This window comes from Bidens hawaiensis, unplaced genomic scaffold, assembly GCF_021521415.1.
Source record: "Bidens hawaiensis isolate Kalapana, Puna unplaced genomic scaffold, B.hawaiensis_p1.1 tig00064748_1, whole genome shotgun sequence".
Lineage (NCBI taxonomy): Eukaryota > Viridiplantae > Streptophyta > Magnoliopsida > Asterales > Asteraceae > Bidens > Bidens hawaiensis.
This window is the reverse complement of record NW_027501550.1, coordinates 22,464-44,760: the sequence shown is the minus strand read 5'-3', so window position 1 is coordinate 44,760 and position 22,297 is coordinate 22,464. Positions and strand designations below refer to the sequence as shown.

The 22,297-nt window shown below is 40.7% G+C and overlaps 1 protein-coding gene and 1 pseudogene across 2 annotated transcripts; one reads left to right on the top strand and one right to left on the bottom strand.

The window, feature by feature from the left end:
- Positions 1 to 13,881: 13,881 nt before the first annotated feature.
- On the top strand, positions 13,882 to 16,265 carry LOC143604325 (zinc finger protein JACKDAW-like). 2 transcript variants are annotated; one of them, XM_077080841.1, is made up of 3 exons: positions 13,882 to 14,490; positions 14,798 to 15,191; positions 15,304 to 16,265. In XM_077080841.1, the coding sequence occupies exons 1-3, from the start codon at positions 14,355 to 14,357 to the stop codon at positions 16,094 to 16,096; spliced, it is 1,323 nt and encodes a 440-aa protein (XP_076936956.1). In that variant the 5' UTR covers positions 13,882 to 14,354; the 3' UTR covers positions 16,097 to 16,265. The 2 variants fall into 2 exon arrangements, with proteins under 2 accessions (XP_076936956.1, XP_076936955.1); XM_077080840.1 differs by having other exon boundaries at positions 13,889 to 14,490; positions 14,792 to 15,191.
- A 1,095-nt stretch (positions 16,266 to 17,360) lies between these two features.
- On the bottom strand, positions 17,361 to 18,349 carry LOC143604323 (fasciclin-like arabinogalactan protein 12 pseudogene; annotated as a pseudogene).
- Positions 18,350 to 22,297: the final 3,948 nt, after the last annotated feature.

Genomic DNA, 22,297 nt, shown 5'->3' with positions numbered 1-22,297 from the left:
ACTTAAAGATTCAAATGTCAAGTGACGAAGACGCAAATGATTGACTACAAAAGTTTTGGGTAACTTTCACGGAAGATATACCATTTTAAAGGATATATAAATCAGGGGGAAACAATATGCGTTGCACTCTTTTTCCCTTAGCTATGGTTTTGTCCCACTGGGTTTTCCTAACAAGGTTTTTAATGAGGCAACATTTTCAAGCGTATTAAGTTGATAACCAATGGGGAGTGTTATAAATATATTGATATTATGGTTATCAACTCCTAATATAGATTAGGCTTATTATCCAAGTTATCTTTTCCTATATATACATATCATTGTATCTTATTGTAATACACACCATATTAATGAAATCTCCATCTTTCTCCCTACATCTCTTTCTCACATATTTAGCTATTAGGCTTGTTTCACAACAATATTTTTTATTGCAAACCTTTTTGTTTTTCATATTCTATCTCTACTCCTAAATCTACACCACATGTTCATGACAGGAATAGAATCCTCAATCTATTAAAAAAATAACACATTACATTACATCTGGATACTATTGGGTCAAAAGACCTTTTACTATATTTACGGCTCGTAACTCAGGGAGTTTCAGTTAAATGTTTTATTCGATGATTTTACAATTGCATCATTTGTTAAAGATTAAACATGATATTGTAGTTTATAGAATCGATATAAATGTATTTCTTTTCCCTCAAAAATGTGGGGTAGAATGGTGTCAAATCTAAACCGAGGTGACCAGACGTGATTGAATAATGTTTTTCAATAAGTTTGCATAGTGTTCATATATATGATGTGATTATAATACAAGTATACAACAATACTTTTCAAAAAATAATAATCCACGACACGTGATGAAAGCGAAAAATAAGTGAGAAATAATATATTAAAATTCATAACGGCAATGGGTTTCTTTTATTCTTTTTTTTTAATTCATAGACATATCAATATACTATACCTAAAAATATGTAGTAAGTTTTTAAGAGATTATAGCATACAGCAATGAAAGCACAATTTCTTGAAAAAGTGTTTAGGTTCAACTTTCAAGTCTTAATTTATGCATAGTACAATTAATTTTTGCTATCAGTTAATATTTCATAATTTTAAAATGTTAGTGGTGGATAATAGTGGTGTAAATACCGGTTAACCAGGTATTATATATTATATGGCCAAAGAAGAGTGAATTTAAATCTTAGCCGTACAAAATCATAGATCACCCTTGAAATTAAATCTTAGCCATACAAAATCATAAAATGGCAGTTTCCAGGGGAGTTACCGGAGGGAGGTTTCATCACCCCTTTTTACGTTGACGTGGGTAACCTCCCAACCCTAAATCTATATATCTGCACTCAAGTCAGCCCTCACTTTCTCTTTCTCTTACATTCTCAATTTACGATTGATCTTTCCTGAATCAGTAGGAAAACAATTAACATTCTCGCTGCAAGTTTTAGCCATCGTCGTCGTCCAAAAATCTCTCTTTCTCGATTTCCCTTTGGTTGCGATTTCAGTCCACAAACCCATCATTGTTTGTGCTTATGCTGGACTTTGCAGGTTTGCCTAACTATTTTGTTTCTGTAACAATTTTCATCGATATTTACCCCAAATCTAGGATTGTATTCTTACTTCCTTTGTTTCAATTTTAAATCTAATTTGTATGATATTACTGGATGAGTAATACTGCTGGTTATACTTCCTAGATTGTGAGATTATTATATATTACGTAAGACGCTTGTGGTGTGATACTATTATTTTGTAAAATTGTATTTATTTTCATTATTGTTCATCTTTTACATAAGACACCTAATGTTCTTTTATATCACGAAATATCAATGCTGCAGGGATGTGTAAATGTGTAATAGGCTTATATCTGACTACTGTTGGGGCTTATGTTAGGTATCACAATCATTTATCATTTGTTTTGCATTTGCTACAAATGCATTTTCTGTAGTATTTTACTATTTAGTAAAACCTCATTTCAAACTTAACAAACTTCAATTTTTCTATTTGCAGAATGAAGAGGTAGGTCCCAGCAGAGCCCAGTTGGACCCGCAGGACTCACCTCAAACAGGGACGTCTGCGCAGAAACCAACTGGATCCGCAGGACCAACCATGCTCAGAGACGTGACGTCCTTACGCGCAGTACGCAAGCTGGTCCCGCAGGAAATGCCTCCCAATGGTGAAGGACTCCGCCTGTCCCCGCAGCCTCGGATACAAGCCATTGGGGAAGGCCACCCGCGCAGCAAGGCTACACGCACAAGGCACTTAACTCTCAATCGTTCAGTGTCACCTGAAGGAATGAGCGAAGCCGGGAACAATCCCGCACAAGGGCGGGAGGGGGAATACTCCCGCCCAAATAAGCCAGTCCGTACGATACAGGAGGATCTTCTGTACTGTACCTGACGAGGTATGGGAAAAAGATCTGACTAAAGATACGACAGCTTATAGACAACAGTATGGCGAGCAGCATGCTCCTACACTGTATGTCACTGTTAGCCGCTGCCTACTTACCAACTCTTGTCATACCACGTGCGTAGCTGACAGTTGGTGGAAAAGGAATAGTATACAGCAGGCCTGGTCGCTATCAGCCGCTACCTACCCACCAACTACCAGCAGGGCACGTGCGTAGGCTACTGTTGGTGAACAGGAACACTGTTGCAGCCGGCCATACCTCCTTGGAAACCTACCTTCGGCTATAAATACCACAAATGGTATGACCATCTCATCTCATCTTGTATAATCATATCATATCACATTATCATCATAATATACCTGATATCTGCTCTAGCAATCTCTTAATATACTTTTATATTTAAAGAGCAATCTAGTCTGATTCTCACGCCGGAGGGTGGTCACAAGGAGGAACCCCCCCCTTCTCAGTGACGAGCTCACGGTGTCTGTTTTGCAGGTTATCAGAAGAACCATCTTCCAAGGGTCTAACCCCTCGTGGGAAACATCTATCTAACCCCCAGGTTACCAGTAATCTGTCCGGGGTCTGGTTAGTGTTTCTTCATTGGCGCCATCCGTGCATAAAGCTAGAACTTCATTTTTCTCCAGTTTTTTCAAACTTCTACAAAGATGGTTAGAGAAATTCCGGTAACCACAACCCCAGCTACGGGGGGAAGTACCGGTAACACAGTTTTTACAAACACTACCCCGGTTATCCAAGCCGGGGCAAGTGAAGTAAATTTTACGAACACTACCCCAGTTACTCATGCTGGGGCAAGTGCAGTAAATGATCGCCTACTGGGATCCACTGATACCCAGGTTGAGAAACGAAGACTCCCCCGCCAAACTCTCGATGAAGTCAAGGCATGGGCGGAGGCACGACAAAAGGAATTCCAGGCCGAGTTGAACGAACGCTTGCGTTCCATACAACAGGCCGACGAATTCGAATACTGGGAGGATGACTCGGAGGAATCCGACTCCGACGCGAACCCTCGCCATAGGGCAAAAGGGAAGCGTAAGGAAATGGAATCCCAACCGAAAAGGCATTTTGGACAAGCCTTCAAACCAAAAAGCACAGGTGGAAGTCCAAGAGACTTCTCCAAAACGTTCAGACCAAACGTTGCAAATGCAGGAACGTCCAAATTTGCAAGGGACATTGCGGAGGCAATCGCCCCAAGGAGTGCCAAACAAATGCCTAACATAGGCACATATGACGGTATATCTGATCCAGACGATCATTTGAACAGGTTCATAGCAGGGGCAACCGTCAGCAATTGGACGGAACCCACGTGGTGCTATATGTTCCAAATGACGCTTGTTGGGGCTGCTAGAGCTTGGTTTGATCGTCTACCGGTCAACCACATCTACGACTGGGCAGACTTCCAGCAGAAGTTTAGCCAACACTTCAGCCAGCAACGGAAGTATACCGAGGAGCAATGGACAATCCTCAAATGCATACGAGAAGAAGATGAATCTCTGCCAAACTTCATCACTCGCTTCAACTCAAAGAAGCTAAGTTTGGGCAATATCAGCGAAGATCTTGTTCGCGCAGCCTTCATCCAGGGCGCGCATGACCCAGAGCTCATCCGCACCCTAACGGGTAAAGATGGTATGCCATCCACATGGGATGCCATCATGACAGCAGCAAAACGCTATGCGGAAACGGAGAAGCAACTAGGTAGAGATCTCCCACAGAGCACAAACCTCTACACTCAGAAGACGAGAGAAGACAATGTCCTCACCGCCCGATTAAATAAAAAGCGGAAGCTAGGCATTTGGCAGTCAAGGGTAAACTTTGACACCTCATCCGGCTTGCAACATCGATTGGGCGGAAGGGATAATGTACAGCCGCACCGAAACTCCAGATGGACGCCACTCACCAAAACCGTCACTGAGATATTCGCCACTGAAGAGCTCCCGTGGCCAAAGCCTCCAATAATCCGACATCGTCACGATGCTGATCGGAGCAAATACTGTGACTTTCACAAGACAAAAGGCCACAACACTGAAGAATGCATAGACGTAAAAGACATGGTTGAAGCATTTGTCAGAGATGGGACGCTCGCGCACCTCGTGGCGCAATAAAGGCTGAGCAGGCGGGTGCGTGTAGAACCCCAGCTGGGGAAAACACGAATAAAAATTCCAGCTTCAATATCGAGACTACATGCTGCGTAAAGAACGAGATCCCGAACCAGGTGCGTATCGGCTCGATGGCACTCCCATCCCAACAACATGGAAGGGAGCTCATTTACACAGTTTGCATGTAAATCAATTCCAATTTGTAAAGAAGGCCAAGAGCCACTTCTAATGGAAATGATTCTCTTTAGAACATCGAAGCTGATGATTTTACTTTTCTGCACTAATATGACGATATTCACATTATGCGAAGTCGTTGCGTGGGAAGGCGGTTATACCCGCACAAACCCAATAATGTGAAAAAACCTTCACGCAGGTCAGTTGAAGGGGAAAGGTTCAGCACCCAAAAATAAAAGTGCCGGTCTATCCGCACGAATCATAATAAGGAAACTGAACAATAACCTATCAACAACCGTGCGTCGAACGGTTAAACTATGCAACACTGGTGACGGCATTCACATTACGTGAAGTCGTTACGTGGGAAGGCGGTCCTACCCGCACAAACCCAATAACAGGAAGGAAACTGGACACTAACCTATTAACAACCGCGCGTCGAACGGTTCAAAACAAAATTCTCAAAAGGATGAGGAAAACCTTCACGCAGGTCAGTTAAAGGGGAAAAGTTCAATTATTCCATTAAATGAAAGTGCCGGTCTATCCGCATGAATCATGAAAGGAAACTGGACACTAACCTATTAACAACCGCGCGTCGAACGGTTCAAAACAAAATTCTCAAAAGGATGAGGAAAACCTACACGCAGGTCAGATAAGGGTAAAGTTTTGCCATCTTACTAAGTGCAAGTGACGGTTCCACCCGCACAATCACGAAAGAGGAAGCAAACTTCACATTATCAACCACGTTCAAAAGTTAACTTATCCTCAAAGGATGAGGAAAACCTACACGCAGGTCAGATAAGGGTAAAGTTTTGCCATCCTACCAAGTGCAAGTGACGGTTCCACCCGCACAATCACGAAAGAGGAAGCAAACTTCACATTATCAACCACGTTCAAAGGTTAACTTATCCTCAAAAGATGAGGAAAACCTACACGCAGGTCAGATATGGGTAAACTTTAGCCATCCTTCTAAGTGCAAGTGACGGTTCTACCCGCACAATCACGAAAGAGGAAGCAAAACTTTAACCCATTATCAACCACGTTCAACAGGTTAACTTATTCTAAACACTTGGAAAATTGCTAATTTAAACTAAGTATGCAAGTCATAAGTTTATAAAGCAAGGAACCCAAAGAAGGAAATAACAATCTTATACGCAAAAAGATTTATATTTCACAAATGAATTATTACAAGAATGGCCGGGTAACTACCCGCCTACGAAAAGAAAAAAATAAATACATCTGTGCAAGACTATCCTAGCAGTGGGAAGGGATCTTCAGGATCAGGCTTCAGGGCCGCTTCCACTTGGACCCGCTCCATCAGAACGGGGCGGTTCGAGGAAAGCTTTAAGGATAGCTAACCCATCATCAGCAGCAGCTACTTGGTTCACCTTCTCCACCACTGGATGCGGGAAGGTGGCGTATTGATTTACTGCTTGGTCGTATATGGCTTCAGTATCAACATTGTACAAAGGGAAGTTGGAAGGCGGGAAGCCTTTCTCAACGAACCCTAGACCAAGCAGGAAGCCGGCCCGTTCCCCATCCTCGTGAGAAGCGTTGAGGGCTGCGCTCATGGCATCATCGTAAGTAGTCTCTGAGAAGACCCGATGCACAACCTACAAAGAAAATATACAAGTGTCAAACACCTTTTCTATGTACAAAGGAAAGCGTGAAGACGTAAAGCTAAACATACCTGAGGCAACGCCTCTCGAAGAAGCCATTCCTTGGCAACCAGAGCTTCTTGGAGGGCGGCTTGAGCTTGGGTGCAGGCGCGTTCGGCTGCGCTTTTGTTAAGGTTGGCAAGCAGGACTTCCTTTGCAGCAGCCTCTTCAACGCCCTTAAGTTTCCGCTCGGTGTGATCAAGCACGCCCCTCTGGTCCAGGATCTCCTGGAGTTTCTTGGCATCTTCCATTGCCAAGGCATCATGAGCACGTTGGAGAGCCTCTAATTTGGCCTTGAGCTCCTCGTTCTCCACGCGTAAAGGCTCAGCAACGGCTTCAGCCTTGGTGGCCCTCTCGGTTGCGTTCCTCGCAGTCTCCTTAGCCAGCCGAAGCTGTTCGTTAACAGCTTGGGCAGCCTTGGAGCGGGCCTCGAGTCGCGCTTGAACCTCAACCTCGAGGGCCTTGAAGGCCTTCTCCTTCTCCGCAGCAGCTGCGGCCAACATCTGGTTCTCCTCCCGAAGAGCCCGCGCTTGAGATACGTCTTTGGCGCGAGCTGCTTTTAACTTGTCGTTTTCACGACAAAGCAGCTCGACGCGTGGCTGCATCCGGGCCTGGAGAACCCGAAGCTCATTGGTTAGCCTACCCTCCTGGTAGCTAGCCATGGCTTCCCCCAACGCACCATGGGGAGCAGCGTGGCGAGCCCATTCCACGCACTCCACAGGGGTACGAAGGGTTGTTCCTCGGCGTATGTTCCATCGCGGAACATACACTTCATTGGAATCCGACACTGCAAAAAACAAAAAAGCAGTTAGGAAAAGATGATAAAAAATAAGTGAAAAAGGGCCAAAGGAACCCTACGCACCTGTAGGGTCTATAACAGGCCGATAGCCGCCGAACCCATCACCTGAACCCAAAGGAAACCCATCCAAAAGGTCAGGCAGATGGGAAGGTGGCAAAGATTGGCGAATACTCCCATGCGTACCTGATGGGCCGGCCGTCGGTGCCGGTGGCGGGGGCATGGTGGCAGCCGCCGCAGTCACTGCCGCAGAATCTGCAGCAATCGTAACCGCCGGCTCGGTGAAAGATGCTGTAAATATCGCACTTACCACCGGCGGTGACGTCATCTTGGCTGGAACAGTCGGCTCAGGGGACTGAGCAACTGATCCAGCGGAAGCAGGCGCAGGCGCCTGGGTCGTCGCCTCAGGAAGGCTGACCAAGCCTACCGTCATCGGCGGAGAGGTACTCGAATGCGCTAAACCCGGGAATGCGTCAACATCCACGCCTGCACAAGAAGATAAGTGTTAAAGCAATAAATTTATGAAGTATGTTAAATCTACAAAAACAAGGATATTTGTACTTACGGGTTTTCTTGAGCCTGAACGTACGGACAGGCGGGGACAAACCCGATGGAGCCGGTCTCTTGATGCCGGTCACCGTCGTCGACGTTGGTTCTCCGGAGGTAACATTTGTAGCCTCCGGAGCAGTGGTCTTCTCACCACCGGGGTGCCCCGCCACCTCTTCACTATCTGACTCGGTGTCAGATAGAAGCACCGGATCAGCTGTGGAGGCCACCTTCTGCTTCCCTTTCCGCCGGCAGCCTTCCTCTTCCGCACCAGCGGAGGACCATTTGCGGATTCCTCAGAAGAAGACAGGATGTAAGGAATTCCAGCAGCGGGTACAGCATTGAGGGGTTGAGGATAGAATATCGCCTTACCTGGCCGCCGGTGGCTCAGGATCTCTTGGCCCGGCGGATAGACCTCCACAAACTGATCCGCCGTTTGCTCCAGAATGGGCAACTCATTCTCGTCTAGAGCACGAGTGCCCACCCGCACGGGACCGTCAGCTTCCCGCGGGTACAGGAGCGACTCCAAATCGTTCCCCTCTGAGAAAAGAAACAGTTAGAAGACAAACTCAAATCAGCAAAAAAGACAAGACATACCATAAGGAATAGAGTTCAAACCGTATTCGAGAAGGATGGGAAACCGGGACGCATCCTTCCATACCCGGCTCATCCCCAGCATCACCATCCCGGACTCCGCAAACCGGTAAACCGGAGATTGGACCCGGGATATCTTCGCGAACCATTCCGCCTCCTGGTAGCTGGAAGCGTGAAGGCTCGGAAGCGCTTGTCCCTTCTTAAACTTCATGGCAATGGGGATGGCGCGGGCAGAAATGTAGAAGAACTCCCGCTTCCACGATCGGAGACTGCGCTCGGTCACGCAGATCTTCAAACCCTTGATACGGGTCGTCAGGGTGTACCACCCCTGGATGCACCTCCAAGTATAGAAGGTCATCAGGCGGTCCACATAGGGCTCAATACCCAGAATCCGGCACACCCACTCGAAGTGCCGGATCTTGGCAATCGCCATCGGATGCAACTCGGTTAGGTGCACACCGTGCCTCTCCAAGACACGGTACATAAACTTTGTCAATGGGAACCTAAGGTTCCCATAAACAAAGAATGCAGCATATACCCCGATCTTGCCACTGGGGGCATCGTACACAGTTTGGTGGGGTTCAGGAAACTCAGGCTCAAGAGACTCAAGCATGAACTTCCTGACGATGTACTGGTACTGATCGACAGGTAGAGCACACTGGCACTCGCCAGCAGTACTCCTATCGTCGGCTACAGCTTCAGCATCATGAGAAGACATTTTGCAGAAAGAAGAAAGCGATTTCGGGAAAATGCTTGCCTGAAAAGGGGAGTATTTGCCGGAAATCGCTAAGAAGAAGAAGAGGTGAAAGTGTGGATTACAAAGAGGCCTCTCCCCCTTTATATACTAATCGCAATTAATGCGGTGAATTTAATGCGGAGGAGAGAGAAATCGAAGGTGCAATGAAACTATGACACGTGGCAAAGAGCAGGCTGGCAACAGCTGTTGACAGGACGTGTGCCAGCAATTTCGCGGCCACGCGCCCGAAAAATCGCGCCCACGCGCCTGAAAAGCGTCTGGAATGACCATGTACTGTCACGTCACCATAACTTCCTGCACGTCCTGACACAGTCAGAAGAAACCGTCGCACGACGTTTCAGAGGTTTGGACTGTTCCTATCTTTCCACCAACCCTTCGAATTTCAAAATTCAAATTCTGAAAATATTAAAAAGTAAGCGGGAAAATACCCCTTACCTTGGCAAACAAGTAACCGTAAGACGGATGCGGGTACAGTGTAAAGGCAAAACCCTTCACATACCTAGCACCCGCAGAGAATTGAAGCCAAGTAAAACCTTGGCAAACAAGTAACTGTAAGACGGATGCGGGTACAGTGTTAAGGCAAAACCCTTCACATACCAAGCACCCGCAGGGAATTGAAGCCAAGTAAACTTTGGCAAACAAGTAACCGTAAGACGGATGCGGATACAGTGTAAAGGCAAAACCCTTCACATACCCAGCACCCGCAGGGAATTGAAGCCAAATATTCCTCGGCAACCAAGTAACTATAAGACGGATGCGGGTACAGTGTAAAGGCAAAACCCTTCACATACCTAGCACCCGCAGGGAATTGACGCCAGGAATACCTTGGAAGTAAAGTAACCGTAAGACGAGCGTTGGTACAGTGTTAAGGCAAAACCCTTCACATACCTAGCGCTCCGCTGGGAATTGAAACCAAGAAGGATCTTCTGGGCAATGCTTGCGGAAAAGGAAATAACATCCCCGCATAGCGGGAACGTCGAGAACTACGTTGTTTGAAGCTCCAGGATGGAATTGGTGGTTTTAACATAATTGATCACTATGTTCAAAACTACCAAAACCTCATGGAGAGTCCACACAAGTGGGACTCAACGCTCCTGACTTGCGAGGAGGTTACAGACCTACCCGCATCATACCCAAAGACCAAGCAGGAAACTCGGGAATTTCTGCAAGTGACAAGGACTTCCGCGGGAGGAATCCCCATGGAAAACCTTAAAAAACCCTTTTCAAAACCCCTTGCTTAAGTCCAAAAGTTCACCTCACTTTATTAAACACGCATGAGAAGAACATTGGACTTGGGGGACTTGAAGAGGTAGGTCCCAGCAGAGCCCAGTTGGACCCGCAGGACTCACCTCAAACAGGGACGTCTGCGCAGAAACCAACTGGATCCGCAGGACCAACCATGCTCAGAGACGTGACGTCCTTACGCGCAGTACGCAAGCTGGTCCCGCAGGAAATGCCTCCCAATGGTGAAGGACTCCGCCTGTCCCCGCAGCCTCGGATACAAGCCATTGGGGAAGGCCACCCGCGCAGCAAGGCTACACGCACAAGGCACTTAGCTCTCAATCGTTCAGTGTCACCTGAAGGAATGAGCGAAGCCGGGAACAATCCCGCACAAGGGCGGGAGGGGGAATACTCCCGCCCAAATAAGCCAGTCCGTACGATACAGGAGGATCTTCTGTACTGTACCTGACGAGGTATGGGAAAAAGATCTGACTAAAGATACGACAGCTTATAGACAACAGTATGGCGAGCAGCATGCTCCTACACTGTATGTCACTGTTAGCCGCTGCCTACTCACCAACTCTTGTCATACCACGTGCGTAGCTGACAGTTGGTGGAAAAGGAATAGTATACAGCAGGCCTGGTCGCTATCAGCCGCTACCTACCCACCAACTACCAGCAGGGCACGTGCGTAGGCTACTGTTGGTGAACAGGAACACTGTTGCAGCCGGCCATACCTCCTTGGAAACCTACCTTCGGCTATAAATACCACAAATGGTATGACCATCTCATCTCATCTTGTATAATCATATCATATCACATTATCATCATAATATACCTGATATCTGCTCTAGCAATCTCTTAATATACTTTTATATTTAAAGAGCAATCTAGTCTGATTCTCACGCCGGAGGGTGGTCACAAGGAGGAACCCCCTCTTCTCAGTGACGAGCTCACGGTGTCTGTTTTGCAGGTTATCAGAAGAACCATCTTCCAAGGGTCTAACCCCTCGTGGGAAACATCTATCTAACCCCCAGGTTACCAGTAATCTGTCCGGGGTCTGGTTAGTGTTTCTTCACAGAAGCAGAGGAAAAAAAACATGAAAAAATGTATGAAAGATGACAATCGCTTTGCATTTCTTATGATATTCATAACATTGCACATTTAAACCATGACAAACATGAATGTAATGCATTTGCAAGGTTTCGGAGAACACAATCGGCACAACTAAGCCCCCCCCCCCCCCCGGGGTACCATACAAAAACACAAAATCCATCGAGTTATTGCTCAATCGGTGACCAATTTCATGGTTATAGGTATGTTGTTAATACCACTTCTTGCCTAAGATCGTTTTTTATTTTACTTTTGTATTTTGTGTATTAGGATTTCTTACAGAGATGGCACGGTGGAGGCATGAGGGCTTGTGAATTGTCTAAACGATATTTTCTGTCTTCTAATTAATAATGGGGAGCTTGATATTGGACAACAAATATGTTATTTGTTGTACTTGTCAACAAAAAAAAAAAAAAAAAAAAAAGCCCGGGTAAACCCAAATACAAACACTTACTCTATTCTGTTGAAAACTTTTATGAACAATTAACTTGTAAAATATGACTAAGTTTATAATTTTCACTAGTAGAATAAATTTGAATAAACTAATTTAGGAGGTTTTTATGCATTAAAAAGTCACGTTTTGGGTGACTTTCAACTCATTTTATAATCGGTTTCCAAGCATGCTCTATGTGAATGTCATGTGGTGTATATATAACGGGAATCTTTTACCAAACATTTTTTTTTCATCTCGCCTAATAAGTTTACCATTCTTGTGTTTAGGTTCATTTATGTGATTTTGCATCTGGATTGCTTCTTGAAAGCACATAAAGAGGAGATTATATTATATGCAGGATGATATGAACCCCAAACGTACAAGTAGCTAATGCACAAAGATATCATAAATTTGATGTTTATATTATATGCAGGATGTTCTTGAAAACATATAAAGAGAGCTTTTGATTAGGTGCAATCTTAGTAGCGGACTTTGACCTTTTCTTGGGTTGGTCAATGTGTGACTTTGTTGGGAAATTATGGCAGAATGCTGAAACAGTTATTAAGCCTAGCTGTAATAGTTGATATGATCTTTTTTAGTACGAGGTGATTACGTTTTTTATACTATGTTTATGATGTCTATTCTGTGTATTAATAAGTTGATATAATTTAGTTGATTTTTTGTGTAGTGATGGAAAATGTTTAAGATCATTTCATGCAATGTTATTAATATTGTTATGATTATTCTGATTTATTGCTTTGTATTTATTTTAATAAAGTTGGTCGTCCTTTTCCTTTTACTCTTAAGGGAAACTAATTGTACTTTTATTTTAAATATATAACCTTTTCGTTTAATAAAGAATAAATCAAAGCTATCTATTTACTCATATTGGTTTGTGTTGAAATGGATATCGTTTTTTCGGGTGAAAATGGGCTGGGTAATGTTAGGTTGCCAAGTCAATGTTTTTTGTCATTTTATTTAATAATTTTGATGTATTATATATGATTGTTGAATGTGTAGGAAAACAGGGTTGAGGTAGGAAATCCGTTTTTTATGCTTTGAAATACATATTAGATTGCGAGAAAAAGAAAGAATCTCATCGATCGTCTCACAACAATTGCATGGAGATTTTTAGCTTGTGGCATTAATGTGGGTGCCACATTCCCGAGTCGATGTTCCCGTCCACCGGACGGGTAAAGTACTAGTTGAAATATTGGTTATTAAACTTAATTAGTTACATATTGGCCGGCCCAATGGACAAAATCGGTTGTTGTCAATAACAAGTTATGATTTCTAACCGGTTCTGTAGTTCAAAATCATTAACATGTATGACCAGATAGGTAAAATTGTAACAAATTAAACAACCAATTAGTATTGATAAAATGAAAAAGAAAAACGGCACAACGTACATTTTATATAATGATCGATATCATAATCATTGTTGTATTCATCTTTGATTAGTTCTTAATTGCGGGGTCCTTGGGGATCTTGCTTCATCTTTTGCATTCAGTGTCTTCCGATGTTTTGTTAAATGATATTTTAAAGTGGAGTTTGACATGACTTTGAAAAATACGTTACAATTGTTGCGGCGAGTTGTTTGATCAGTATTGTCTGATATTAGACATAAATTGAACTTCGTGAGAATTTAAGGGTTTCTCTTTGTCTCTTACATCAACAGCGTCTTCACCTGTCATTTGTTCCTTTGACATATTTATTTGTCATTTAATTTGATATTTGTCCACAATTTAATAAAATATTTGTTGCCAATGGTATCGTATTAATTTATTTGAAGTATTTTTTTAGTATTATAAGTTATACATGTGTTGAATCTGTATAAGTACTGTGATGAATCGAACTGATTATGGCTAAACATCGGTATCAATACTGATATTATCATAAACGCTACCGGTATTCCAATGTTTTCTCGAATTTTAAGAAAACGCTTATTAAACATGAAGTCTTACCCAAAATAAAATGTTTTTTCCATGTTAATTTCACCGTCGTAATGCTCAGCCACCACTAGCCACTTATACTAATTATTATAAGTGTAATTATAAACATAAATTGATGAGAAAATGTTAATAAACGAGTTGGAAGTAAAAGTCAAAAGTAACTCACGGAGAAGGTATCTATTGTGGTCCACTGGAGTCTCTGCCTGACGGACTTTACATACGACCCGTGTACCTTACTTAACACACACTCTCTCTCCCTGTGGTGTGTGTTTTAGTGTATGAATAATATTCTCCATCGTTTGTGTACGTGTTCTGTCGGACGATGAAGATTCAAACCAAAACAAGATCTCTAGCTACATATATACCTTTAATATATATTGTAAGAAAAGCTTATTAATTCTTTATCTAAATTCCGTCATCAACCGGGTTGTTTTTCCGGGATAATTTCGTCATATATATATATGCTTGATGAAGATGAATCACATGGTCATACATCATCATTATCTTCATCTCTTCATCTAGTTTTAGCACCTTATTCTGTTCTTGTTATCGTCATAAAACTCAGCATATCTCTTAATCTATAATGATGTCCAGTGATGGAGTCTCATCACCACCTCCTTCCAACACACCTTTAATCCATGACCCCATCACAAACCCTAACCCTAATGCTTCAAATTCAAATTCAGCTAAACGAAAACGTAATCTAGCTGGAAACCCAGGTAAGAGGTCAGCTATACACGCACAGTCTGAAATCTAGCACCACAATATAGGTCAAACGGCTGTTTTGACTAAAAACTTTCTTAGTCAGAACGGCAGTCCAGATATTGTTCAAACGGCTGTTCTTACCACTAATTTTCAAAATTTGACTCTTTTGGTCAAAACGGTCATCTGAGTATTTTGTGAACGGCCGTTTGATGGTGTGAAATCAAACGGGGTGGTGTAGCTATAGCATGACCCTTAAATTTAATTCGCTAGATTAAATACCAAATTTATTTCATATGTTGAATTCAATTATTATAGATCCAGATGCAGAAGTAATAGCTTTATCACCGAAATCTTTGATGGAGACGAACCGGTTCGTGTGTGACGTTTGCAACAAGGGATTCCAGAGAGATCAAAACTTGCAGCTTCATAGAAGAGGTCACAATCTTCCTTGGAAGCTAAAGCAAAGAAACAAACTAGAAGTTGTGAGGAAGAAGGTTTACATATGCCCGGAAACAAGCTGTGTTCATCACCACCCGTCTCGAGCTCTCGGAGATCTCACCGGTGTTAAGAAGCATTTCAGCCGGAAACACGGTGAAAAGAAATGGAAGTGTGACAAGTGTTCGAAGAAGTATGCAGTTAAATCGGACTGGAAAGCACATAGTAAAATTTGTGGGACTAGAGAATACAAATGTGATTGTGGAACACTCTTTTCAAGGTATTAATTTCGAATTCTAATCATTAGATTATCAAAACTAATCATTGTGTTAATTTTGAAACATTTTGCATGTTTATGTTTTAAACATTTAAACATTTAATAAATGGTATAGGAAAGATAGCTTCATAACACATAGAGCATTTTGTGATGCATTAACGGAAGATAATTCAAGAATGACATCGTTTGGATTCATGTCCACCGCCACGAATATCGGTTTCCAAAATGATTTGATGATGATGAAACCAAGATTACCAATTTGGCAGCAACAACATGATACTATTAATATTAATCCCATGGAAAACATGGGAACAAGTTCGCGTTTTTTGGGGTCATCAAGCTCGAATAATAATATTAACAATGGTGGGATGTTATCATCAGACATGATGCAGTGGTTGTGTAGAAGTCAGGAGCCAACAACTGATCAAGGCTTTGCTGAAATGCCACAAGGGTTATGCTTAAAAGATGAAGAAGAAACCACCAAAGGGGAGAATGAGATTCACTTGAATCCATTGTATAATAATTATGGTGGTTGTACGAATGTAACGAATCATGCGCCACCACCACATATGTCGGCCACTGCGCTCTTGCAAAAGGCGTCTCAAATGGGGTCAACGAGAAGTACAACCTCGAGTGGGTTTGGACTCATGAACACAAGTGAGCTCTCGGGTTTTAAGTCGTTGAACCGATCCGAGAACTTCAGTAGTGGGGTAATGGACGGGGACGGGTTGATGATGATGATGTCGGGGCTGACGGAAAAGAGCGGCGGGGCCGAAGGGAATTTGACTAGAGATTTTCTTGGTGTGGAAGGGAACGAGAGAAGAGCATTTAGTTTGCAACAAGAGTTAATCAAGTTTAGTTGTCCGATGAATGATGGTTCAAACATAGGATTCAATGGAAGTCAATGAGAATGTGTATCTAGCTAGTTATCTAGGTAAACAATCTATTTAATTGTTTCCGTGAATGGTTGTAATAAAATAATAATGAGGTGACCCTAAGGTGCTATATATCGTATATGGTAATCAAGTTATTGATCTCAAAATGACACTTGTGTTAACTCGATCTTGTGGATTGAATTATATATATATATATATATATTGAGATAATTACATGTATAATGTTACATGTTAAATAGTCAACAACGCTTGAGTCTTAACGATACGTGTCAAGAATATTTGGGGATAGAGATATTCCAGCTAATGAATTTGAGGCAAATTAACGTACATACTAAATAGTGAACCTAAACAATAATTTTAATATTGTTGCACTTCGTTTATCGAGACATAAAGGATGTGCATCTCTCCATCATGTCATGTGACTACAATAATCAATTATATATACGGAATTTCCATATATAAAATATTGGAATGTTAGGTTGGAATATTATTTGTACCAAAGGTATTGTGATAAAATAATAATTAAAGTGTTTGAACGAAATTTTCTTGTTTTTTAGTTATTGTTTAAAAGAAATGGACCAAAACTACAGAATGAAAAGTCAATGTAAGCGGCTACTACGTTTCTAAAGTATGAGTGTATTACCATATAATATAATATTATACATAAATAAGAAATGCATATGCTGGAATTAATTTACAGGAGAGGAATCAACTACCAAATAAAAACAAAAAAGAGGTGTAAAACATATCCAGTAAACATGATCATCAATATAAACTATATGAAGAAGACGATAATCATGTAATTAGCTTCTAGAAAAATTGTAAAAAGTGAAGAAAATCTATGTTGACTTTTTATTTAATCGGTTATTCTTTTAATGTGTATAGCTTTTACATATATACTTCATTGTCAACCAAAAACCTATAATAAAATTGAGCATTTTATTTTCTATAATTGAAGTATTATATTGTTATACTTTAAGAAACAACTTTTAATAAATAGTCTATTTTGCTGTACATGAAGTCCACATAATTATGAATATACAATTACGAGTTATTTACATGCATAAAGTGTGAATGTGATTTAATCAATAAGTTTCACAATTGTTCGATCATTTGTTTAGGACACAAAATCATGTTGTTCCTCTTAATTTATAAGTATTTTTTCATAATTATATTTACATACATACATGCATCCATATTTAATAATCAATAATCAAATATTATAATAGAAAAAAAACTGAATTTCATTTCAACTTTAAAAGAAAAAATAATGATGGAAATTAAAATAACGGTAGATTACAATGGTCACAGAATATATTCAAAAGTCACTCACCACACAAAACCATTACTCTTAAATCACAATCCCAAAAAAAAAACACCAAAAAAAAAAAAAAAACTGGCAAAAGAGTTGTCCCACATCACGTTTCCAACATGGCATCATCGTTACAAATAAAACGTAGCAATGAAACCTATTAATCCTCCCATCAAGCCATGCAAACCAACACATAAATCTACACCAGACGAAGCAGTACTATCAGTGACCGTATCATCCTTCTTCTTTTTCTTCTTCTCGGGTTCAGGTGCGGGTGCGGATGCTGGTGGTTGAGGACCAAACAAGTTCATGGGCAGGAGCACCTTGTCCACTTGATACACAGCTAGTTGCCCATCAGTATAAACTGTACTCCCCACCGTGGCATTAACAATACCGGTGGTTAGATTAACCGAAGTGTCGTTAGTCGTAATATTCAATGGGAAGTTATAATATGTGCTATCTCCTGCTTGTGTCCTCAAAGGGTTGCTTAGGGTTTGGAATTGTGACGTGGAAATGTATGTAGGGATGACGTGGAATTGAACTAGTTCGTCTTTTTGTTGGTCGTTAAGCGAGTTGAGAACCCCGGGTGCTAGTGCGGAGAAGGCGCTATCGGGTGGTGCTAATAAGGTTATGCCGTTATCGGAGTTGTTGAGTTGGATGTTTATTTGGTCTCCCTCTTTGGTTATGCCAAAGAGGCGGATTAGGGTGGTGAATTGGCTGGCTTTTTCTAGGATTTTGGTGATGTTGGTGGGTGGTGGTGGTCCGGGAGCGGGTGCGGCTGCGGGTTGGGCTATGGTGGTGGTGACGGTGGTGCATAGGAGGATGAGTGGTAGCAAGTAGTGGAAGGAGGCAAAATGTGGTGTCATTTTGTTTTCTCTGTTAATGTTTTAAGGATGGAATAAGATAATTAAGGGTGAGAATGTGAGATGAGTTGGAATGGGGTGAGGGTTTATATGGAGAGGGTGTGGGGTAGGGTGGAGGGTGAGGGTGAGGGTGGGGTAAAGTGGAGGATGAGAGTATTGTGATTATTTGGTGAGATGGGGCTATTAAGTTGATGTGTAAAAACTGAAGTTGGTGATAGGTTGTGATTTTAGTTAAAATTGTCATTTCAAATGTCTAATTTTTTTTAATTAAAGTGACATTATTTTAATAAGTTTTAGAAACTGATTTATATATATGATGAAGAAAAAATAACATGGTTTTATTAATGATATATGCGGAATTTTGATTTTACCATCTCCAGCTCCTCATACGTGAAGCATATGAATATAGACGTCGCATTTGAGAAGCATTGAAAGAAAAAACTTTGGAAAAGATTTGTTAATTCTTTCAATGTTTCGAATAGAGAAGAGAATCATTGAAAGAAAAAACTTTGGGAAAGATTTGGAAAGATTTGTTAATTCTTTCGATGTTTCGAATAGAGAAGAATGAATGTGATGTTGGGCTCACATGAGTGTTTGTGATGTCCTTGCGTTTGGAGGAAGAGTTAAAGTGCTTTAAGAATTCACAACCAAAGTTTCATGTTTTTGTATCAAATATTATGTGAGACTCGTAACTTCGAGTACTCGTATGCATCATAGTGTTGCGGTAGATGAGCACATATGTTGCTAATATATGTAGGTTGAGACATGAAAGAAGGCCATTCATAGGAAGGATCAGAGTTGACCGAAGTTAGTCGACACTCAACTGGGATGCAATTTAGGGGCGTTTAAGAGCAAGTAACTTTCACAGGGGCGTCCATATATTCCCATTTTCGGCACAAGTACGTGCATACCGTGCCAAGGTGGTTTTTGAAATTTTTCCCGGCGCCTATTTTTGTCATCATCGGAAAAACAAGCTTTGAAGACCAGGAAATATGATAAAAACACATATTTAATGACAAAGGTTCTACTTAATATCAATATTGTAAAAGTAGGATTACAAGGCCGAGTACTCTCCGAGTACTCGCTACAAGGTATGTCACCGAGGCGAGTTTCTGTAAATCCGCCTAGTTACTAAGAATCGGTCAAATGTGGTCAACCTCAGCCAGAATCACATCTTATCGGTGAACTTGGACCGATTTTGACTCAAAAAAAATAAAACATAATTGTTATTTCAATAATGTTAAAGAACAAATATCATTTTTTTAATTAATGATTAGTAATTTTTAAAATATTTTAAATTTAAAAATGTATTTCTTTTATTTATATTGATATTCACCTATTTTGTTATAAATATTAGTAAACTTATGATATTTGACATATATATAATAACCAAATATTAATTTTCTTTATATTTACCATGTCCGAGTACTCCCCGAGTACTCTGAGTACTCCCTCCAAGGGGGTCGGCCGCCTAGGAACCGTCTAGCGACTTTTGCAACATTGTTTAATGTTAGATCAATCACAAGTATTTTGGTGATCAACTAATTTTACCTATTTATGACAATCATGCAAGGCTAACAGCCGTAGTCTATCACAACCCAGTGTAGGGTTTGACTAAATGCTTATACGTTGACTCCAACTTATGATCGCTGCTAGACTGAATTCATTTGTAATTGTTTTGCATGTGAATGTAATGAGTGTTTTTATGTATTTACGTACTTCTTGTGTAATTTAAAGGTGAATTATAATAATCAAACCGACCAAGTTAATCCACTACATGTCCCAAGAGTTTTTCATATTATACCATTAATGTAACTCAGATTAATCAAATATTTGAGTTTTACTTTTCATACTCAAATACAACATGTAATGATTTATATCTTTGGTTAACTTTCTTAATATGCGAGTTTGTTATGGTGGTTGTATTATTTACAAGTGGAACGGAAACACTCTATCATGGGCCATAAAGAGTGGGCCCATATAATAAGTTTTGCTTAGAAAGGCAGGAAACACAGAAAGTTAAATATCCAAACGGGGTCATGTCTTTCTATCTCTAATAATAATAATAATAATAATAATAATAATAATAATAATAATGTGATTTCAACTCTTTTTTAAGGTTTCCAATGCGTAAGAAGTCATATATATTAAACGATATAAATTGATGAAAAAAGTTGTGTATAAATAGAGAGTTAAATAAATTTCTTAGTTTTATTAGATATCAAAACTTATCTAGTTACAATGCTATGCTCAATGGTATGGTTGGACACTCGGACTAAAGGTAATTGAGTTACTTTAATTTAAAAATCATACATGTTTAACACTTGCTCTAAATGTAAATAAATATCAGTAACATAATATTAATAAGTTACGAGTCAACACAATTAGAAAATTAGACTTTTTATTATCGTCAATAGAAACTCAATCCCTATCTCATGCCATGCACACATTTTCTCTTTGCTTCTCCAAATGAAACTGACTGGTGAGTCACGATGATCAACATTGCAGTCACCCTCTTTTTTCCATAATTCGCAACATGCCTCTCTCTCTCTCATCTACATCAAGTCTCTTTTCTCCTTCACTCTGCATCTACACCAGTGATTAAAATTTTAATAATTAATAAATATAATAATTATTAATAGCAATTATTATTAAAAGAATAATACAAATATTATTAATAACGATAAAAGAATAGTCATTGAGAAAACAATGACAACAATAATAATATAACAATGACAATAAGCAATCGGGATGGAGATTGGGATACAACACTTGATTCGGGTTGAACTTTTGTGACACGGGACTTGTCGTGCCAGCCTGGCATCACCCTTCATCTCATTGCTCCTTTGTCAACACTGTCAACCGTACGCTGCTTAAAGTCCATGTGGGATTTCATCGGCTCTTAGTAATTTAATCGGTATCGTCATTCGTCCGGTTGTCTTCGTAGAAAGTCAAGATAGCCCACCACCGTCCACTGAACGCTGCTTAAAGTCCATATGTTATAGAAGTTATATTTCTTAACCAAAAAGTTTGTTGAAAAAAGAGTGTGCCAAACTAAATCAAGTTAGCTCCAAATGATTAAATCCAATGCAAAAGAATTTATAATTATGAATTAGACGCATTATCGAAAACTAAGATAAAGTATTTAATAATTAATTGAAGGACAAAATTACCATTTCACTATATCTTTCGTCGTTATAATCAGTTCTCGAGCTATATGTTTTTATTTACCGGATAACTAGCTTATAAGGTTGTTAATTATGTGTTTTGGTTAACTAGTAATGACGAAGTTTGGATGAGTTTGTCGGGGGGGGGGGGGGGGGGGGGGGCTCAATATGTATTAAAAAACCATAAAAGAGGGGGGCCGGGCTCAAATTTTTGGGGAAAAACGGATAAATTTACACTACGTATACAAAATTTTCGTGCGTAAAAGGGTCAATTTACACTACTGCGCAAAAAAACAGGGGGGACGGGGCCACCCCGGACGCTAAAGAAGCTTCGCCTATGTTAACTAGCATGTGTAAGTTAAAGCATTAAGTCTCTGTCAATTATGTAATGTGATTTTAACTGACTCACATGTTAACTTAAGCGTTGTGAGTTAGCTAACTTTAATAGCTAGTTTTGAAGTAGACATAAAGAAACAACAAATAAAAAGTTTGACCAGTTGTTTGAATTGACCCAACACATTAAACATCCATAACACTTGTTAAAGGCTTACCAGTTACCACCCCCTTCATAACTCCATCACATTAACACCCCGATGCAGTGTAGCCGATATTAATGTACTGATTTGGCACCCAAAACACCCTTGTGTTATGAGTCATGACAACACATTGCCTACTGTTCATGTTTTCAATGTTGGCGGTTGGGCCTCGAATGGCGAGAATATAAGCTTATCCCATCTCTAAGCCCAAAATCACACCTTTGGCTTAGGACTTGAGAGCACAACAAAGATCATGGAAAATTGGAAATGTAAAGAAGCCTAGAAGGGCTAATAAAGTAATAACATCTATGTGACATCAAGAAGTGGGCCCCATT

Coding starts and splice junctions, on each gene's coding strand:
- LOC143604325 (XM_077080840.1), top strand. CDS start 14,355: ATGATGTCCAGTGATGGAGTCTCATCACCACCTCCTTCCAACACACCT. Junction 14,491..14,791: donor TAATCTAGCTGGAAACCCAG/GTAAGAGGTCAG, acceptor CAATTATTATAG/ATCCAGATGCAGAAGTAATA. Junction 15,192..15,303: donor TGTGGAACACTCTTTTCAAG/GTATTAATTTCG, acceptor TAAATGGTATAG/GAAAGATAGCTTCATAACAC.